This window comes from Artemia franciscana, chromosome 12 (genome assembly GCF_032884065.1).
Source record: "Artemia franciscana chromosome 12, ASM3288406v1, whole genome shotgun sequence".
NCBI lineage: Eukaryota > Metazoa > Arthropoda > Branchiopoda > Anostraca > Artemiidae > Artemia > Artemia franciscana.
The window spans coordinates 39,962,010-39,981,492 of record NC_088874.1 but is presented as its reverse complement, the minus strand read 5'-3'; the positions used below and the strand labels follow the sequence as shown (position 1 = coordinate 39,981,492).

The 19,483-nt window shown below is 35.4% G+C and overlaps 3 protein-coding genes across 7 annotated transcripts in view; all 3 read right to left on the bottom strand.

The window, feature by feature from the left end:
- Positions 1–15,705, bottom strand: part of LOC136034123 (serine/threonine-protein kinase S6KL-like) — a 362,015-nt gene extending 346,310 nt beyond the window's left edge. For 3 of the 5 annotated variants that reach the window (XM_065715275.1, XM_065715278.1, XM_065715279.1), the window contains exons 1-2: positions 15,606–15,705; positions 4,443–4,545 (exon numbers count right to left, since the gene is read on the bottom strand). In XM_065715275.1, the coding sequence (XP_065571347.1) occupies positions 4,443–4,478 (36 nt within the window). In that variant the 5' untranslated portion in view covers positions 4,479–4,545; positions 15,606–15,705. Of the gene's footprint in view, positions 1–4,442; positions 4,547–15,584 lie in introns of all 5 variants that reach the window. The other 2 variants (XM_065715276.1, XM_065715277.1) reach the window with 2 other exon arrangements.
- Positions 10,476–10,943, bottom strand: LOC136033529 (uncharacterized). The gene has a single exon (XM_065714273.1). It carries the CDS (start codon positions 10,941–10,943, stop codon positions 10,476–10,478), a length of 468 nt encoding a protein of 155 aa, XP_065570345.1.
- On the bottom strand, positions 13,008–13,916 carry LOC136033528 (uncharacterized). Its single transcript, XM_065714271.1, has one exon. The coding sequence runs from the start codon at positions 13,914–13,916 to the stop codon at positions 13,008–13,010; it is 909 nt and encodes a 302-aa protein (XP_065570343.1).
- Positions 15,706–19,483: the final 3,778 nt, after the last annotated feature.

Sequence of the window (19,483 nt, the reverse complement as noted above, 5' to 3'; positions counted from 1 at the left end):
ATAGGAGCTTGAAATTTTTGCTATAGAGTTCTCTGATATACCGAATGCGATAGTGTGATTTTTTTTCAGGCTCGTAACTTTTGATGACAAAGACTAAATTAATTGAAACTTAATATTTAGAATCAGCGTAAAAATTCGAATCTTTTGATGTATCTTTTAGCATCAAAATTCCGTTTTTTAGAGTTTCGTTTACTATTGAGCCGGGTCGCCCCTTACTACAGTTCCTTACCACGAACTGTTTGAAAAGAAAATAATTCGGTATTTCGGGGCTTCTGACATTATTACTCCTTTGCGGAAGTTAGGCTCAAAATTGAAAAAGGATTATATTTTTTCTCTGGGCCCCTTCCACCTCTTAGTTCGTTTATTTTCCCGTTAGTTTTCACCTGTTTTCGCTTTATAGTTGTGTTATCTCTTAGCAGTTCTTTCGTTAGTTGAGTTATGGTTGTGGTATATATGTTTTATCGCTCGTATAGTTGTGTTATTTTCAAATTATACTCCATAATAGAGAGGCTCCGAACACCCAGCATTGTATATTAAGCTCTTAATTTGACATTTTTTCTAACGTGACCAGATTCGTCCTGCACCCTTTTCATTGAATTTTTTCCCCCATGGCATATTTCTCCAAGGAAAGATCCTCCCACATAGCCCCCTCCCTCAACCCTACCCCCAAAACCAAAAAAATCCCCCTGAAAACGTCTGTACACTTTCCAATAACCATTATTATATGTAAACACTGGTTGAAGTTTGTAACTTGCAACCCCTCCCCCAGGGGCTGTGGGGGAGCAAGTCATCCCCAAAAACATAGTTATTATGATTTTCGACTATTCTAAACAAAATGGCTATCTCAAAATTTTGATCCGTTGACTTTGGGAAAAAATGAGCGTGGGAGGGGGCCTAGATGCCCTCCAATTTTTTTGGTCACTTAAAAAGGGCACTAGAACTTTTCATTTCCGTTAGAATGAGCCCTCTTGCGACATTCTAGGACCACTTGGTCGATACGATGACCCCTGGGAAAAAAAAAACAAAAAAACAAAAAAAAAACAAACAAATAAACACGCACCCGTGATTTGTCTTCGGGCAAAAAATGCAAAATTCCACATTTTTGTAGATAGGAGCTTGAAACTTCTACAGTAGGGTTCTCTGATACGCTGAATCTGATGGTGTCATTTTCGTTAAGATCCTACGACTTTTAGGGGGTGTTTCCCTCTATTTTCCTAAATAAGGCAAATTTTCTCAGGCTCGTAACTTTTGATGGCTAAGACTAAACTTGATGAAACTTATATATTTAAAATCAGCATTAAAATGCGATTCTATTGATGTAGCTATTGATATCAAAATTCAATTTTTTAGAGTTTTGGTTACTATTGAGCCGGATCGCTCCTTACTACACTTCGTTACCACGAACTGTTTGATCTGATAGGCATTAATGACCTTATCCAAGTCAAAATCCCAAATCCAATCATCATCGCTATCATTTTCAGTTTTGATATGTTTTGACTCTCGCTTTCCAGGTGGATTTTCATCTAACTGCGCGGTTTTGCGTTCTTTAGCCGCAAGCCTGTTTTCTTGCTGTTCTTGTGATTCCTCGGCACGCTTTCTTTTCTTACTTTCTCTATCAGCTGCAAGCCTGTTTTCTTGCTGTTCTTGTGATTCCTCGGCACGCTTTCTTTTCTTACTTTCTCTATCAGCAGCAAGTTTTTTGGCATAGACTCTTTGAGCAGCTTCCTCGGCTGTTGCCATTGTAGGTTCTTCAGTCATTTTACAATTAAACATTTTTCCGTGAACGTCTTAAATATCTTTAATGACGTCAGCGTCATAGTAAAAATGACGACAACTAACTTCATGACGTCAGTCGACACAGAAACATGACGTCACCTGACAGACAGACACACAGACAGACAACTTACTTTTATATATATAGATTTAATCCCACCATAGACAGGTTCCTTTTGCAGGTTTTGCCACCCAGCAAAGAACAATATGCCACCCAGTAAATAGAAATTTAGTGTTATAAAATCAACTAAAGACATAAAGAAGAAATGCCTTTATGTCATAAAGACTTTAACATCCCATCAAAGACAGGTCCCTTTTGCAGGGTTTGCCACCCTGCAAATAAAATTTAGTGTTTGCCACCCAGCAAAGAACAATATGCCACCCTGCAAATAAAATTTAGTGTTTGCCACCCAGCAAAGAACAATATGCCACCCTGCAAATAAAATTTAGTAGTATAAAATTAACTCAAGACTTAAAGAAGAGAGGCCTCTGAACATTCCAGAAAACGCTTACGGCTTTTACGTTAGCTTAGAGTTGCTGAGAATTTCAGAAAACTCTTACAGCTTTTATATCAGCTTTGAGCTGCTCAGCATTTCAGAAAAAGCTTATGGTTTTATGTTGGCTTGGAGCTGCTGAGCATTTCAGAAAACGCTTACGGTTTTACGGTTCGCTTAGTGCTGCTTAGAATTTCAGAAAACACTTACGGGTCTTACGTTTGCTTAGGGATGCTGAGCATTCCAGAAAACGCTTAACGCTTTTACGTTTGCTTAGAGCCACTTAGCATTTCAGAAAACACCTATGGCTTTTACATTGGCTTTGAGCCGCTGAGCATTTCAGAAAACGCTTACAGCTTTTACGTTAGCTTAGAGCCTGTTAACTTAAGACTTACGCTTATCACATTTGTGTTTGGTTAGAGCTGCTGAGCATTCCAGAAAACGCTTAATGCTTTTACGTTTGCTTAGAGCCACTGAGCGTTTCAGAAAACGCTTACGGCTTTTACGTTAGCTTAGGCCCACTGAACATTTACTTTTACGGCTTTTACGTTTGCTTAAAGCTTGCTGAGCAATTTAGAAAAAACGCTTATAGCTTTTGCGTTTGCTGCTAAGCCTAAGAAAAAGAGTTCAGAAATATCTCTAAGGCTCAACGACTATCAATCTCTCTAATGGTTTCCTTGATTGATTATCATTTCTAAGGATTGATGGATTGCACAAAACAAATTTGATAAGGTGAAACATAAATTTCCACAAACAGGAAAAAGGCTAATGCTTCTAAAGTCTTCTAAAGGCCAAAGGGTCATTTGCACTTTACTTGAAAATGCTCATAAAAACCCTAAAAGCTAGGTAAGGCTGGCGTTTTGTATTTCACTAAGAGTAACCTATAAAAATGTCGGATTAGACCCTACCAGAGAAAACATTTTTTCTAGAAAACTCTCCCGTCATTACATTAATTCAAGATACGAAAACAACTTTCAAATAACTCTAAAATAACAAAACAAACAACAAATTTTCCAAACGATTTTCCTCTACTTTTGTCTGTGCCAATCTCTTTTTGTCTTTTTATTGACATTTACATTTTTTTATAAATATTTCTAGTTTTATTTGCTGTCAATCTTTTTGACATGTGCTTTTTAAACCGATCTGATGAAAGGGTGGTTTACCTAATATTCAAGGAATGAATTATTCATTCCTCTATTAAAAGGTAAAGGTAAAGGATACGGCATTAGACTTTACAGTCCGTACCGGCGGTGCTGATCTCCGTTTCTTGGCCCTTCAGCCAGGAAGTACAATGGGGGGTTGGGGGCCAGCCATCCTGTGCTTTCGCACACCCTTCCTGTTTACCTTCCCCAGATATCTCCAGCTACCCATTTAGAGCTGGGTCGACTCTGGCTAAGCTTACAGAGTCACGCACTGACCCCCGTCCCAAACTGAAGAATTGGGTACACCGGGATTCGAACCCGTGTCCTCTCAGACAAGGGATCCCGAATCCAGCGCACCAACCCACTCGGCCAGGACGGCATTCCTCTATTACTACCACATTATCCTCCATTTGCTGTATTGTGTGAAGATATGAAAAAACCACTGTCTCCTCTATTACAAAAATAATTAAACCATCCCAATATTTCCCCTTCTCCTTGTTATCTATACCACTTCCCATGTTTGCTCCATCTTTGTGTTTTATTTACTTTCTCTTCTTTTTATAAATTCAACCAGTTTTATTTATTTTTTATATTTTTTTTTATTTGCAGACCTACGATTTTATTTAACAATCTTATGAAATAGCAATCAGTGAATTCGATTCGAAATTTTTCTTTTTTTTGGGGGGGGGGAAGAGGTGCAAAACCAAAAATAAAAATGGGAACAAAAGTAAAAATGGAAAATGAAAAATGTCAGCAAAAGGGAAAATTATTCTTGGCTATTTTCTCTAAAATTAAATGATGATTCATTCTGTATTATTATGTGCTAATATATTCCTTAGCAAATTGTAGACAATTTTTTCTGTTTTAAACCATTCTATATGTCAAACTGTTTTCCTCTGTTTCTTAGTTTATTAGTCTGGCATTTTTTTTCTAATCTTATATTTTACTCCGAAGTGTGAATTTGGATGATCTGACCTGGTGATAGTCATTCTTTTAAACAAATTGTATCTTACAAATCAATTAAATCACTCACCTGAAATTCCTTAGTTTTTTTAATTATATTTCCCATGATTATAATACTCTCCAATCATGCCATAAGTGGTCAATTTTCATGGACAGAATTTTCATCAATAAGCCTTAAAAAAAATATAGTATAAGAAGGTGTCAGATACATCAAAGCACTCTCCTTAACCTATAAAGCTATAAGAAAAAATAAAAAGAAACAATCTATCTATATCTATATATATAAAAATAAGTTGTCTGTGTGTGTGTGTGTATGTGTCGAGTGACGTCATGTTTGTGTGTCGACTGACGTCATGTTTGTCGACTGACGTCATTATAAGGATTGAGCTGTATGCGTCATGAAGTTGTTTGTCGGCTGACATCATGTTTGTCAACTGATGAAATTACATACCGGGACACCGGGACACAAATGACGACCGGGACACCGGGAACCTCAAAGAGAAATTACAGACTGGGACACCCGGACACAAATCGCGACCGGGACACAGGGAATACAAATGACGACCGGGACACAGGGACACAACTACAACGGGGACACCAGGGGCACAGGCGGGATATATAAATGACGATCGGGTAACAGGGATTGTTCGAATAGAAATTACAGACCGGGACACAGGGAATATAAATGACGACCGGGACACAGGGATTGTTCGAATAGAAATTACAGACCGGGACACAAATGACGACCGGGACCCAGGGAATATAAATGACGACCGGGACACAGGGACACATAATTAGAATAATGAGGTATAGATCTGAATACGGATTGTTTTTCCCATGGACAATTATATGTTGCATGTTCAAGAGTCAGTAGCCTGACAATCTATTTATATGCACAGACAATGGGACAGCGAAGAATGTTGTATGTTCGCCTGTTTTACGTAGTTAAAAACATATATATATATATATATATATATATATATATATATATATATATATATATATATATATATATATATATATATATATATATATATATATATATATATATATATATATATATATATATATATATATATATATATATATATATATATATATCTATTCACAGGTGGGACACAGGGACGCAACTACAATGGCGCGTAACTAATATGGCGCCTGACGACTTACGCGCGCGGGGGGCTTGGGGGGCGCGAAGCGCCCCACCAACTAGCTGTTGGGGTGGCGCGATACGGATTGTTTTTCCCATGGACAATTATATGTTGCATGTTCAAGAGTCAGTAAACCTGACAATCTATTTATATGCACAGACAATGGGACAGTGAAGAATGTTGTATATTCGCATGTTTTACGTAGTTAAAAACATATATATATATATATCTATCTCTATTCACAGGTGGGACACAGGGACACAACTGCAATGGCGCGTAACAACGAATTACGCGCGCGGGGGGGCTTGGGGGCGCGAAGCGCCACCCCAACAGCTAGTGACAGATAAAAATAAAGAGAAGATAAAACAGTAACAAAGCAACTGATTTGCTTTGTCAAATCAGTCAAAGGAAAATTAATAGAGAAAAGTAATCTCAATATTTCACGTTTGTCATAATAAGGTTTCTTCATTATGAAACCAAAAAAAGAGCCAAGAAACCAAGAAACCAAAGAAACCAAGAACCAAGAAACCAAAAAAGAAGAACAAAACACAAAGAGAAGCTTAAAACCAAAAAAATAAAAACAAACTAAAATAAAGTGGTTATAAAAAAACACATAGTGCCAAAATAATAAAAATGAGAGAAAGGTGAAAATAGCAAAAAGGGCTACAGTAAAATTTGTACAAAACAGAGTCTTACTAGAAAATCTCATTAAAGAACACAAACTGTAATCTAGTCAAGAGATGTCATAATTGGGCAGGTTTAAAACCTTTCATATTTTTTGACAATTCTTCTTAATTATAAAGCCATAAAAGATTAAATAGATTAAAATGTTGTAATTCATAGTGTCATGTACTTAGTTAGAAGGTAAATGATATTTTTGACATTAGTTTTACCAGAAAAACACTAGACTTCAAAATACAAAAAGACACCCAGAAATTACAATTAAAGTACAATAATGATGCTTTTTTTCCACTTTTCTCAAAAATACTTGAAAACTAAAATAAATACTAATACTGACATATTAGTCACTGTTCTTTCTTATTGATGCTTTCTTTAGTGCTTACTGTGTAACCATGGGGTTTAAAAACATTCAAAAAACAAATCATTAAAGACACATATGGGATGAAACTTTTGACAGAATAGACATAAGTTCAAGTGAAAATATGACACAGACAACTTTCTTCTTTTATCCCCTAAGCTAAAGCCAGGGGCATCATGTATTGTGGGACACCCCCATTCTCTAAGGCTTTTATCCAGTTTGTAAAAAAAATGAGTTGGTAAAATATTTTTGCGAGAAACTGCTATTTTACTGGCTCAATTCTTTTCTTTGTTTGTCAAATGAGCAGATGGATATAAATGACACAAAATAAATGTTGAAGAAGATTGGTCTCAGTCAGTAAAAAAAGAAGGATCTACCGGAAGTTCTGTGGATGAAGAATGGCAGATTGCCAAAGATAGCCCTTTTTAGGCCAAATGTCTAGAGCCAAATGAAAAGCAGGATGTCACTAGTTTGGGTAGTAGGATGACATAAGGAAAGATTTAAGGGAAACGGGAACTTCCTGGGGGGTAAAGAAGAAGGCTTTTGATAAAGTGGGATGGAGGAGGAGCTGTGTTGGCCTCATGCAGTTTGGTGCTGCAGTTAGTTGCTACTACTGTTAGTTGGTCAGATGGGTATGACTATTTTTTTTATATAGCCTACACCTGGGTGCGTGAAATCACATTTTAACATTAAAATCTAACTAAAACTATTCTCAACAAACTGCAACTTCAGCATAATTAATTATCCATATCCACAGAACTTCTAGTAGATGATTCATTTTTTAATGGCTATGACCAATCTTCTTCAACATTGACTTTATGCCATTTATTTCCATCAGTTCATTTGCCAAACAAAGAAAAGAATTGAGCCAGTAAAATAGCAGTTCTTTCCACAACTATTTCAACAAATTAACATAAAATAGATGCCAAGACCTTTAAAAAAAAAGATGGCAAAGCTGCTTTACTTGAAAGAAGCATTTTTTACTTATTGCAATATTGAAATTCAATATGAGGCTAATTCATCCAAGAAAATAGCTGGATTAGAGAATAAAACTTTCTGGAGCAGATTCAGGATCTAAGTCCTCTTATTTTGGAGTCATAGAAAATTGCATAAAATACAGGTCCATACCTGCCTCAACCTTGGAAAAAGAATATGTTCCTTAATTTTGGTTTGAGTCTGCTTTCCTTTATCTTAAAGTTTTGGAAACTCAATTTAAATGATTTGAATAGGACTCTAAATAATATTAGAACTTTTTCAATCAAATTTGAAAACCATTCTCCTGAATTCTTTAAAACCTTATAACCCAGAACTTAACAGGGTTGCAAGGTTCAGACAACTACCTCTGGGCCCTGAAAATAATCATTAGGCTCTGAAGACATTCTAAAATTTTACAGATTAATACTTACTTCACTCTTATACAACGTATGTGCTATATCACTAGAATTCAAACATAAGATGGATAAAGATGTCATAATCTCTTTTGTACTAAAATCTTGTTACTATTTGGCTCATAATTCAATTTTTTTTTTCTTTAGAAAAAATTTTGGCACTTTGTCTAGGGTAGTAGTTCTTAGACTGTGGTATGTGTACCCTTTGGGGTTACTCAAAAAATTTTAAGAGGGTATGCAAACAAAAATAAACAACCCTTTATCTCTAGGACTGGCTATTTTATTCATTTATTTATTTTAAACAAAAACAGAGCAAGCCATTGACTTGTCTTGTAACAAATTAATAGTAAACATAACAATAAGCAACAATACACAAGAGACAATATACAAAAACTGAACCCTTGGGTATTGACTGATACCATAATTAACCAATAAGCGCCTTAGGTCGAACACATTGCAAAAAAATGAGCAAATACACCAGAATGTGTAAAGAGAAGAATTTATTAAACTTTGTTTACTTAATTTTAGTAACTGAGAGAAGGTAGGAGAAGGGTATTTGTTTTGTGGGTGTACAGTGTCAAGTTTGAGAACCACTGGTCTAGGGTCATATCATAGCAATTCAGCAAATTAAGCATAAATAATTAAGCATAGCAATCAAGCAAGCTCTCTATAAGAAAGTAATACATAATAAGACATTGGTAGCTAAGAAAAAAATTACCTCTCTAGTCAGAATTGTAGCCTGAATACAAATTTAACATTCCTTTGCATTAGAAATGAACTATTCCCCCACCCCTATGTATACCAATTAAGGGCATATATTTGCACATTAGAGGGGATTGGGGGTAAAGTTCATTTCCAATACAAATGAATGTTAATATTCGGATTCAGGATGCAATTCTGACTATAGAGGCAAGCTTATTTCTTTGTTACCTGAATAGTCTGTTAATACAAACATTATCCAAAAGTTTTACAATTACTAGATAGTTTAGAAAAGGACTCTTGCACTGAGATTACAAGCCCTGATAATTTCTGAAAGTTTATTCACTTATGCCTAGCACTCCAGCTTTTGCAGCTAGCTCAGTAAAAAAAAAAAAAAAAAAAAAAAAAAAAAAAAAAAAAAAAAAAAAAAAAAAAAAAAATGTTCTAAAATGGTAGCATCTTTCTTAATGAATGGTTCAATGTGTTGTCCGCTCACAATTGTAGCTCTTCAGATCAGAAATAACAGTACCATTTGATTCCCTAACCTATGGGTCAATGTGTTGTCCACTCACAATTGTGCCTCTTCAGATCAGAAATAACAGTACCATTTGATTCCCTAACCTATGGTTCAATGTGTTGTCCACTCACAGTTGTAGCTCTTCAGATCAGAAATAACAGTACCATTTGATTCCCTAACCTATGGTTCAATGTGTTGTCCACTCACAATTGTAGCTCTTCAGATCAGGAATAACAGTACCATTTGATTCCCTAACCTATGGTTCAATGTGTTGTCCACTCACAATTGTAGCTCTTCAGATCAGAAATAACAGTACCATTTGATTCCCTAACCTATGGTTCAATGTGTTGTCCACTCACAATTGTAGCTCTTCAGATCAGAAATAACAGTACCATTTGATTCCCTAACCTATGGTTAGGGAATGGTTTCAATATGTTGTCCACTCACAATTGTAGCTCTTCAGATCAGAAATAACAGTACCATTTGATTCCCTAACCTATTAATCAGGCCAAAAACTATGTTATTACATTGCAAAGTGCAACAGATAATTTGAAATGTTATATGATTTCATATTGAAATTTAATCTTCCAAAAGATAATACATCAAACAGTTAAAAGGGTGACCTGATCTGAGAGATTTGAGTCTCCTCTTGACAGCAATGTCAGTTGAGACTTCTTTCAATATGACTAATTTTCTTTCTTCTTGGCACTTCACCATTAACTACAGCTTTTTTCAATGCAGCAATTATTAATTTATCTCAGCTTCAAACTAAAAAGAACAAACAATCTTCCTTTATAGCAGGTTTTTTTTTTTTAACATCACTCATCAAGTACCTAAATCATTAGTAAAACACTCAGTCAGATAGAGTCCACATACAAATCAACCCCTATTACATCACTGTCGATACAGCATTTACAATATTATCAACATCAGATAAAAGCTTTTTCTCTACCACTTTCACATATAAACGTAACAAACAAGTCTATCATCCTATACTTCAAAGATTCATCATCAATCAAAATTCCTAATGCAAGCCCCACTGAAAGCTCTCCTAAATTTACCTCTTTACACAACATTCTCATTTCTTTTTTTAAATTTTCGTATTCTTTACAATCAACAACATAATGTAAAATACTTTCTATCTCACTATAATTATCACACTGAGGACTGTCAGCTTTGCCTATGATAAACAACCTATGCTTAATGCCTACATGGGTCGACTGAAAACGGAACATTAAGCAACCATATTTTCTTTTCAATCTACTGTAATTTTTCATATCAAAACCAGGTTTCTTTTTCTGGGTAAGAGCTATATTACTACTATCATCCCTATTTCCTCAAAATGTTTTTGGTAAATACTTCTAACCATCTCTCTAATCTGTTTATAGAGTTCTGTAGGAGGTGTATTGAATAACTTTTGTGCTGCCTTTTTGGCATATTTATCTGCTCTTTCATTTCCCACCACCCCCACATGGGCTGGACACCACAAAAATTGTATTGCTACACCTTTGTCAACAATCTTCAGAGTAGAGCTATAACACTTATGGGCCTCATCCTTTGGTTTATTTGGAAAATTCTTAAGGTATTGGAGGGCTGATTTTGAGTCACTGCATATGAGGAACTTATTTTTGTTTTGATCACTTTCACTAATTTTTTCAAATACCCATTCTAGTGCACTTTCAATTGCTTTTATTTCTGCCACAAAAACTGTTGATTCTTTGCTAAGTGGCTTTGTTATCTCTGTATTGAATTCTGAAACCACTGCTGAGCAGCCCATTCCTAGACCATTTATTTTGACCCATCTGTATATATTTTCACATCCTTTTATCCTTCATATTTGCTATTCAATACTGAGAAGAATTCATATTTCATTAATAGGGGGTTGTTTCCTGTTTTTTCCATGTAATCAATCTCACACTCAATCTCAACCCAATCCCAAGATGGAATTTTGGTGGTTTTTATAGCATTTGGGTAATAGGTACTTCTATACCTTCCTGAGTAAGTAGTCCTTCAAATTTTTCAAATGGATTCAGACGTTTCCTTTTCCTAAGGTGATTTCTAGTGTGGGTAAGTCCAGGTTTAATTATCAGTTTCTTAACTGGGTGATTGAGATCTGTTTTCCATAGATGTTTCATGTACATTATAAGCATTTTTTCCCTTCTTGTATTGAGTTTCTCCACACCAGACTCACTCAGGAGAAAAGGAATTGGGGTACTCTGATGAGCTCCAAATGCTAATCTTAGAGCTGTGTTCTGTATTGAATCACGTTTTCTGAGAGTAGATTCTGGGGCAATGCTGTATATTAAACTCCCATAATCAATTTTAGGTCTAATGTATTTGATATAAAATTGTCTTGCTGTAACTATGTTGACACCATGCTTCCCACATGAAAGCATCTTCATCAAGTTCAGTCGCTTTGCACAGGATTCTTTTAGATATTTGATATGTTGGCTGAATTGAAGTTTATCATCAATGTGTATTCCAAGGACTTTATGACAATTGGTTAATAGCAGTTCTTCTCCAAATAGAGTAAGTTGGGGAGGTCTAATATTCCTCTTGGATGTGAACAACATAACTTTAGCTTTAGATGGCTCAAAATCAAGATCTATTCCTAGGGACCATAACTCTATTTGATCCAATGTTTCTTGGACTGTTTTTTCTGCTTCTTCTACTGTGTTTTGGACTGTCCAAGTATTATTATCATCTGCAAAGATTCCTCCTTTGCAGTTATTGTCTTCTAGAGGGATATCAAACTCTCCAACATTATAATAGTCTGGCCCAAGAACACTACCTTGTGGAACACCTCTTTCCACCCCTATTTCTTCTGATCTTTCTTGTCCTACAGTCACAACAATTTTCCTATCTGACAGGTAACTCAGTGTAAATTTCATCAGATTTCTATTAATTTTTGCTTTAGATAAACCTTCTAGCATCTGTCTGTGAACCAAATTATCAAAAGCTCCTTTAACATCCAAGAACACTGCAATCATTACTTTACCATTATCAAGTGTATGAATGATGTCTCTCTGCATTCTGATCAGGTTATCTACTGTATTTCTCTCCCTGCGAAAACCTGTCTGTAGATCCTGCAGAAGGTTAGCTTACTCTGTGGCAAATCTCAGCCTTTCCTTTACTAGTCTTTTATATATCTTACCTCCAACTGGAAGGAGAGTTATAAAACAATGATTTTCTACTTTGTTTGGTTTATTTGGTTTTGGGATCATGATAGCTGTGCCATTCTTCCAAATTGTAGGGAAATTGCCCTCCCGCCACAACTTGTTGATAAGCTGTAGTAAAATAACCTTCCATTTATCAGTCAACCTTTTAAAGAAAAGTGGGTGTACATTGTCACAGCCAGGTGAAGTTTCTGGTAGTTTCTTTAGGGCAAATTCAAATTCTGCTTTTGAGAAGGGTTTATTGTAATTTGATTGTGATTGTTCTATAGAAAGTTTTCTTGCTTTAATGAATGTTGTTGAGGATAGGCTGGTTCCTTCAAATGGATCTTTCTTACCTATTGTCTGGTGGAGATGACTTGCTCCTGCTTCAGCTTTTGTTTTGATATCAGCAATCACTTGTCCTTGGTAGGTTGTTGGCCCCTGTGGATGATGGTAAAATTCTCTCCTGTTCACCTTTCTAATGAAGCTGTACACTTTTCCAAATGGATCTCTGAATCTGAGATTCTCAACAAATTGCTTCCAAGATTCTTCTTTAGTTTCTTTTATTGTTTTTCTAAATTCTGCCTGGGCCAATATTTTCTTTCTATAATTTTCTATTTTCAGAATCTTGTTGTATTTGTTAGAAGCTTGGTTGAGTTTCTTTTTACTTAAGCTGCACACTTCATTCACCATACTGGTTCATTTCTAGTCTTGCTGCCCAGTGTCTTGATAGGGATAGTCTTCTTAGCCACTTCCAGCAGTAGATCCTGTAATCTCTCAATTTCCTTCTCTGTAGTTGTTACTGCTGCCAGTTCTTCTTCAAGACTTATCTTTGTAAGTTCTTCCTGGAAGTAATTCCAGTTAACTTTCTTCAATTTAAAGGTAGGGTGTGTTGGTGGGGTTTGATTTCTAGGTATAAATTCTTTATATTCGATTATCACTGGCTCATGATCACTGGTTAGAGTTGGTTCAGGAGTTAAGCTAATATTTAGTTGATTGATTATTGTTGCTGCTGAGAATGCCAGATCAATGGTAGAGTATACTCCTGTAATTGGATTTCTTCTAGTTTGGAGTCCAAGTGGGGTCACTAGGCCAATGTCATCATTTTTATCAAGAGCACTTAGGATACCTATACCACTATGATTATGAGATCCACATAAACACAAGGCATCTGAATGGGCATTAAAGTCATCAGTAATTATAAAAGGCTCTTTGCCTTTAATCACTTTATTAAATATGTCCTCTGTTTGTGGTTCATTTCCATCAGGGTTATATACATTAACAATAACTATTGTATCCTTCTTACCCAGGAATACTTGGCAAGCTACCATCTCAATTTTAGAACTTGCAATTTCTTCAATATCTAGTTTTTGAAACATTAATGGCTTTTTAATGCAAATCAATATTCCTCCTCTTGACTGTTCTGCTCTATCTTTTCTTATTACTTCATAATTTCTAAGTCTACATGAATACTGGGGCTGTAGCCATGTTTCTTGAAAGCACCCAACATCAATTTTTTCTTTTTCTAAATAGCAATCTAGTAAATCCTTTTTCCCTTTCAGAATAGATTGGATGTTAAAAGACAGCACTTTCATTCTGATTTATTTGCTAGACTCCAAACTTCTTTAACATTGATTTCAACTTTGAACAGTGAGTGCATGAGATGACATAACTTCACAATCCTATCTTTCATTTCTAATTCCTTGATGTTGATCACTTCTGGCACTTTGGATACAAATAACACTAGCTGTTGAAGGGTATTTTTAGGTTCAAGGAGGGATTGCTCTTTCACAGCCTTCTTATTCAGTGCATCTGCATAACTCTGGTATGTCCTGGCTGCTCTGTGCATAGGTAAGTTTTGGGCAACTGAAATTTTTATGATTTCATGGTTTTGTTGGTGAGCTGGGCAGCTACCAGATGTTGTTGAATGGTTTTTCCCACAGTTAACACAGACATACTTTTTGTATTTTCCAGACTCTTTTGTTTCTAGTTTTAAGGGACATTCTTTAGAAGCATGTTTGTTTGCACATCTCAAGAATACAGCATATGGTGACCTACATTTTTCTTGAGTATGGCCATACTTTTGACACTTAAAGCATTGTATCATTGGTTGGTTGTACCTCTATATTCCTTCTTCTTCCATAAAGCCAAATACTCTGGGGAAGAGAGTTGCTCTCAAATGCAACACATATACTCAGGCTATCTTCTAATTTTCTGGTCTCTTGATTGTATCTTTTCAACCCCTTTAGTTCCTTAATCTCAATATTAGTTTCTGCCCTGAGGTCTGTCAGCAGTTCTTCCTTTGTATAATCTAGTGCTATTTGCTTGATTACACCATAGCTGACCTGTCTTTTCTCTTCAGGTTAACTTCAGTTGTTGACCTCATCAACATTGTCAAACTTCTTTACTTTCATTAAAGAATCCAATGCAGTTTGTGATTGGACATATACATTTAGCCTTTTCTTATAATAGTTTGAGTAAAAGTCAAACTTTTCTGTTTGAAGAATTTTCTTTAGTTCTAGAGTGATTGCTCTATCTGATGGAAGTTTTACCTGTGAGGTGAAAACCACTGTTAGATTAGCCTGCTTGCAAAATCAGTAGTTGCCTATATTCTATTATTCCTTGTATTGAATTTATGTAAAAATCTTTCTACTATAGGAGGTTTGACAGTTTTAGAGGTTTCTTGCTCAAGAGGTGAGCCACTTCTCTTACCATTTCTTTTAAGTACATCACTAATCCCTTCAGCCTCCATAGGATTTACAACATTTTTGATGTCCTCCTCTTCTTCTTGGGGGAGGGGAGGATAATCAACTGATAGCCCTGAAAATCTATTATGGACACTCACTGAAGGTACAAATTGTAAATTCTGGGTTTGGGGGATATGATATAAATGACCTTGATGACTTGTATATGGCCGGGGTGCATAGTAAACTGTGGGAGGCCCTTGTGTTTCCTGATATGTTGACTAAGGGTATTGTAAGTGAAAGTTTTTAGGTGGGTGATGGGGCTGTCCAGAGTATACTGGAAATGCCTGGGTGTGAGGTGGTGAGTATGCTATGTGTGGAGGTTAGAATGATGTTTCCTATTTGGAAACACATGGAGATAAGAATCCTATTTGTGCTGGTGTTGACCCTGTTTCAGTTATATGGTTTGTCTGTTGTGGATGCCTAGTACCCAATGTGATACTTTCCACAGGGGGAACCCCCATTAAAGGGTTGGAATTCATTAATGACTCTAATCCAATTATTATAAATGTTCTTAACCAGATTAAAAAATTATATTACCAATAAATCTGAAAATAAGCCTAGGCAAAATACCGTCATTTAAACTTTAAATATATTTGCAGGAAAAGCGGCATCTTTTTTATTGATAGTAAAAATAAATAGAGAGCACTACAAGCAATTGGCTCAAATGCCATCACTTTTTACGGAAAGACCTCTGGTGGCGTGACCTTAGCTTGGTAATACGAGAACTAGAGATCAAACCCGACTGTATCAACAAAAAGCAGGGCCAACACAAGGACCTTAGTAGTCAAGAAGCGTCGTTGATCCGATGCAATGCAATACAGTAAAGAACGGAGTTGAAACTTAAATGAGCGAAAATTGTTGCTTTAATGATTAAATTCGCATTCGTATTCGTTTATTGAAACACCTATCCTAGCACTCAAAAATGAACGCTAAATTACGCTACCTTTACAGTCACAAAATGGTAACTAGTTAGAAACACTTACGAAATATGGTGCAACTTTGAATTCACTTGTTAAATGCACTTACGAAATATGGTACAAAGGAGTTTGCGAATCTGTTCGTACGGCACTTGACTGGTTCTAGTTTGTTGTAATGCTTAGTATTACAAGCTGATTGATGCGGATGGTGGAATTATGGATCGGTGCTTCTCGTTTGTTAATAGTGATTTCCCAAATTATATTATTAGCTTAGCTCATGTCTTCGATCGAATAAGGTGGGCAAATTCAAGAGCTCAAGAGCACTTTCGTAGTTGCTGAAACAGGTCCGAGCATTAGCCTAGTAGCGCGTTTTTGAACATTTTCTATTTCAGCTGCCATGTAAGCTGTGTTCTGAGTTTGGAGACTTCAAACGGGACAGCAATACTCGAGGACCTAAATAAGATATATCTACAAATATAGATTATATACATCGACTTGCGGTGTTTTCCGATATCTGTATCGTTCCAAACAGCTTATACTTTAGTACGAACACAAAACCAGCCTAAACAAACAGGATATTCTATTAAGATCGGAACATACCTGATTAATCTATGAGATTGAGCATCCCATGACTACTTATCCGACAATCCGGGTTACTTATATCCGGGTTACTTATATCCGACAATCCGGGTTAGCTTTTCACAACCCTTAAAGGACGTCAGACGTTAGTAGGATTAATAACTGAAATCACGATCTTCTCAAAAATAGAAAAAATCGGTGATATTAAATGCTGAGAATAAAAATAAACCATTAATTTCGAAATGTGGCAAACCTTCAGGGGTTTGTAAATAAGCTGTTTCCAGAGGAATGCAAGAAAATAACATAGTTATTCGACTAGTTACCCATGGAGTTTCAGTTGATAAGTTGTCGGATAAGTGGTTGTTGCTATCTTTTACGGACTATATCCAGATAACTTAATATTAAGCGAATGAGTTGGATAATGGATGATCGATAAATAAATTACTAATTCGCAAGTCTCACACTAGTCACTCACCGACAATGGCATCGTCAATTTTAGTTTTTAATTCTAACTTTATAAAACAAAAGCTCTAACAAGCTCAGTTTTAAGTAAAGCGCTATTTTTTAGAATTTAACGGATATTGAAAAACGTCATAGGTCAGTTGAACATTAGTATTTTCTTAGGAATAAGTTCCAGCTTGGCTCTTTAATCCCGTAAGCAAAGCTTTTCTTTGTATTAACTTTGATTTTTTTCGGATATACACAATAAACTATGTTAAATGAGTTTTTTTATTAATGTAATGAAACTTACAAATACATCATGATTTTTTGTCAAAATAGGATATTGATAACTTTAGCTTCGTAAGTTCCTGAAATCTCCCACAAAATATGTGCAATTTTATCAATTAACTAAAGAGTCCAAGGGGTATGCTGTCACAAACATATTTGAAAAATTCACATGCCAAACTGAAATATTTTCATGAAAATGAAACAAAAATTAAGGCAAATTAAGGTTTATTTTTTTTTTAATAAGGCAGCTGGGAGAGGGAATTTCCATAAAAATAGATCCGGTTAAGTATATTCGATCAGAGATATTACATGTATAACCTTACTGTGCTTTCCAATCCAAACGGTTCCATATGACCGTTTGCAATGGAGCCATTAAGATCGAACTTAAAATACGCAAGAAGAGTGGAGAAGAGAGCGATAGCGAGTGGCAAGAGCCGTATATGTACCTGCTGGCCTACAGGCCTTAAGTTGCTGGGGAGGCAGCTCGAGTAGTCGTTCTTCACACAAGCCACCCATTTCCATCGTTTCTTCTTTTCTTTTTGTTCTGTGTTATTGTGTTTGTTATATAAAAACCAAGAGTATTATATTTTTTAATAATTGTAACCAAAAAAAGAAATAAAAACATATATATAATGATTGTGTTGATGTTGATGTAAAAAAAAGTCTTTTTGTTTATCTGATGAATGTATTGATTTTCAATGCATTAATTGTGTGTTTAGAAGAAATCTCCTAGAAGCCGAAAGGAGTCTATTATAGATTCCAGGTGCTGTTTTTCGAAAGAAGAAAATTTGAGAGGCAGTACCTCCAAAAGGAGTCATTAAAAATTTCTGAGCGATTAAGCAATAGCCTACTAGCTTTGTCAAAAAAGAGAATTAGAAATAAATAATGAGATGCATACTAACTCTGGGCTCCGACTTATACGGTTTTTTTTATGTGGAAATATTGCATTTAATAACAGAGGGCAAAATTCGTACGTTAATGCAATAATTATTATAGGGGACACACTAGACAATTTATTTGCGTCTAATTTTGAAAAAAAACAGCATATTTACTTGGCTTTTTAAAATAGCCAATTAAATGGCTTTTAATTGGTTTTCATCAAGTAAATGGCTTTTTAAATAATTTTCATCAAGTCTTATATATTGTCATCTTACAGTAAGGGACTAGGATGCGTGAAAAATTTCAGCAACGATGACATTTAAAAAAGGCTCTAGGTGAGAAATCATATAGTATATACTTTTTTTCCTTTTGTTCTAGCTTAGAAATAAATTGACTACTCAAAAATACAACTGCTAGAATAAACCCACCCCATGCTAGTCCAAATATATAGCTGATATGCCCAATGAAGTCCTTCTTGTGCAGAACCCAGGATATCTAAACTGGCCTCATAATCTTACCTTCAACTCCTATTTCTTCTGAGACTTTATTCCATTGCTTCAATTGCAAGCAACTTATTCTTATAGTCTTCGCCATCTTTAGAAAATAGTTTTCTGTAATTTCTAACTAAAAAAATTAATTTGTCCAGTATCCATTTAGATATTGCCCAGCGTATTGAATTGTTTCGATTCATTCATTAAAAATATCTGGAGGAGTCGATATTCATCAACTACTTTGACCAGTGTTTACATATAGTAATGGTTATTGGGAAGTGTACAGACGTTTTCAGGGGGATTTTATTTTGTTTGGGGGTGGGGCTGAGGAGAGGGGGCTATGTTGGAGGATCTTTCCTTGGAGGAATCTGTCATGGGGGAAGAAAAATTCAATGAAAAGGGCGCAGGGTTTTCTAGCATTACTATAAGAAAACAATGAAAAATAAACATGAAAACTTTTTTTCAAATGAAAAGAAGGAGTAGCATTGAAACTTAAAACGAACATATATTATTACGAATATGAGGGGTTCTAATAATACTTTAGCATAAAGAGCGAGGTATTTAGGAGGAGATAAATACCTCGCTCTTTATGCTAAAGTATTTTTAGTAATTTCAACTATTTATTCTACGGCCTTTCTGATTCAGGGGTCATTCTTAAGGAATTGGGACAAAACTTACGATTTAGTGTAAAGAGCGAGGTATTAACGAGGGTACAAACCCCCTCGTATACATAATAAAAATATAAGGTTATGAAAGTTTGTTACGTAAGTTAATTCTTAAGTTACATGTATATTTTTTACTAATAAAAACGTTCGTTAAA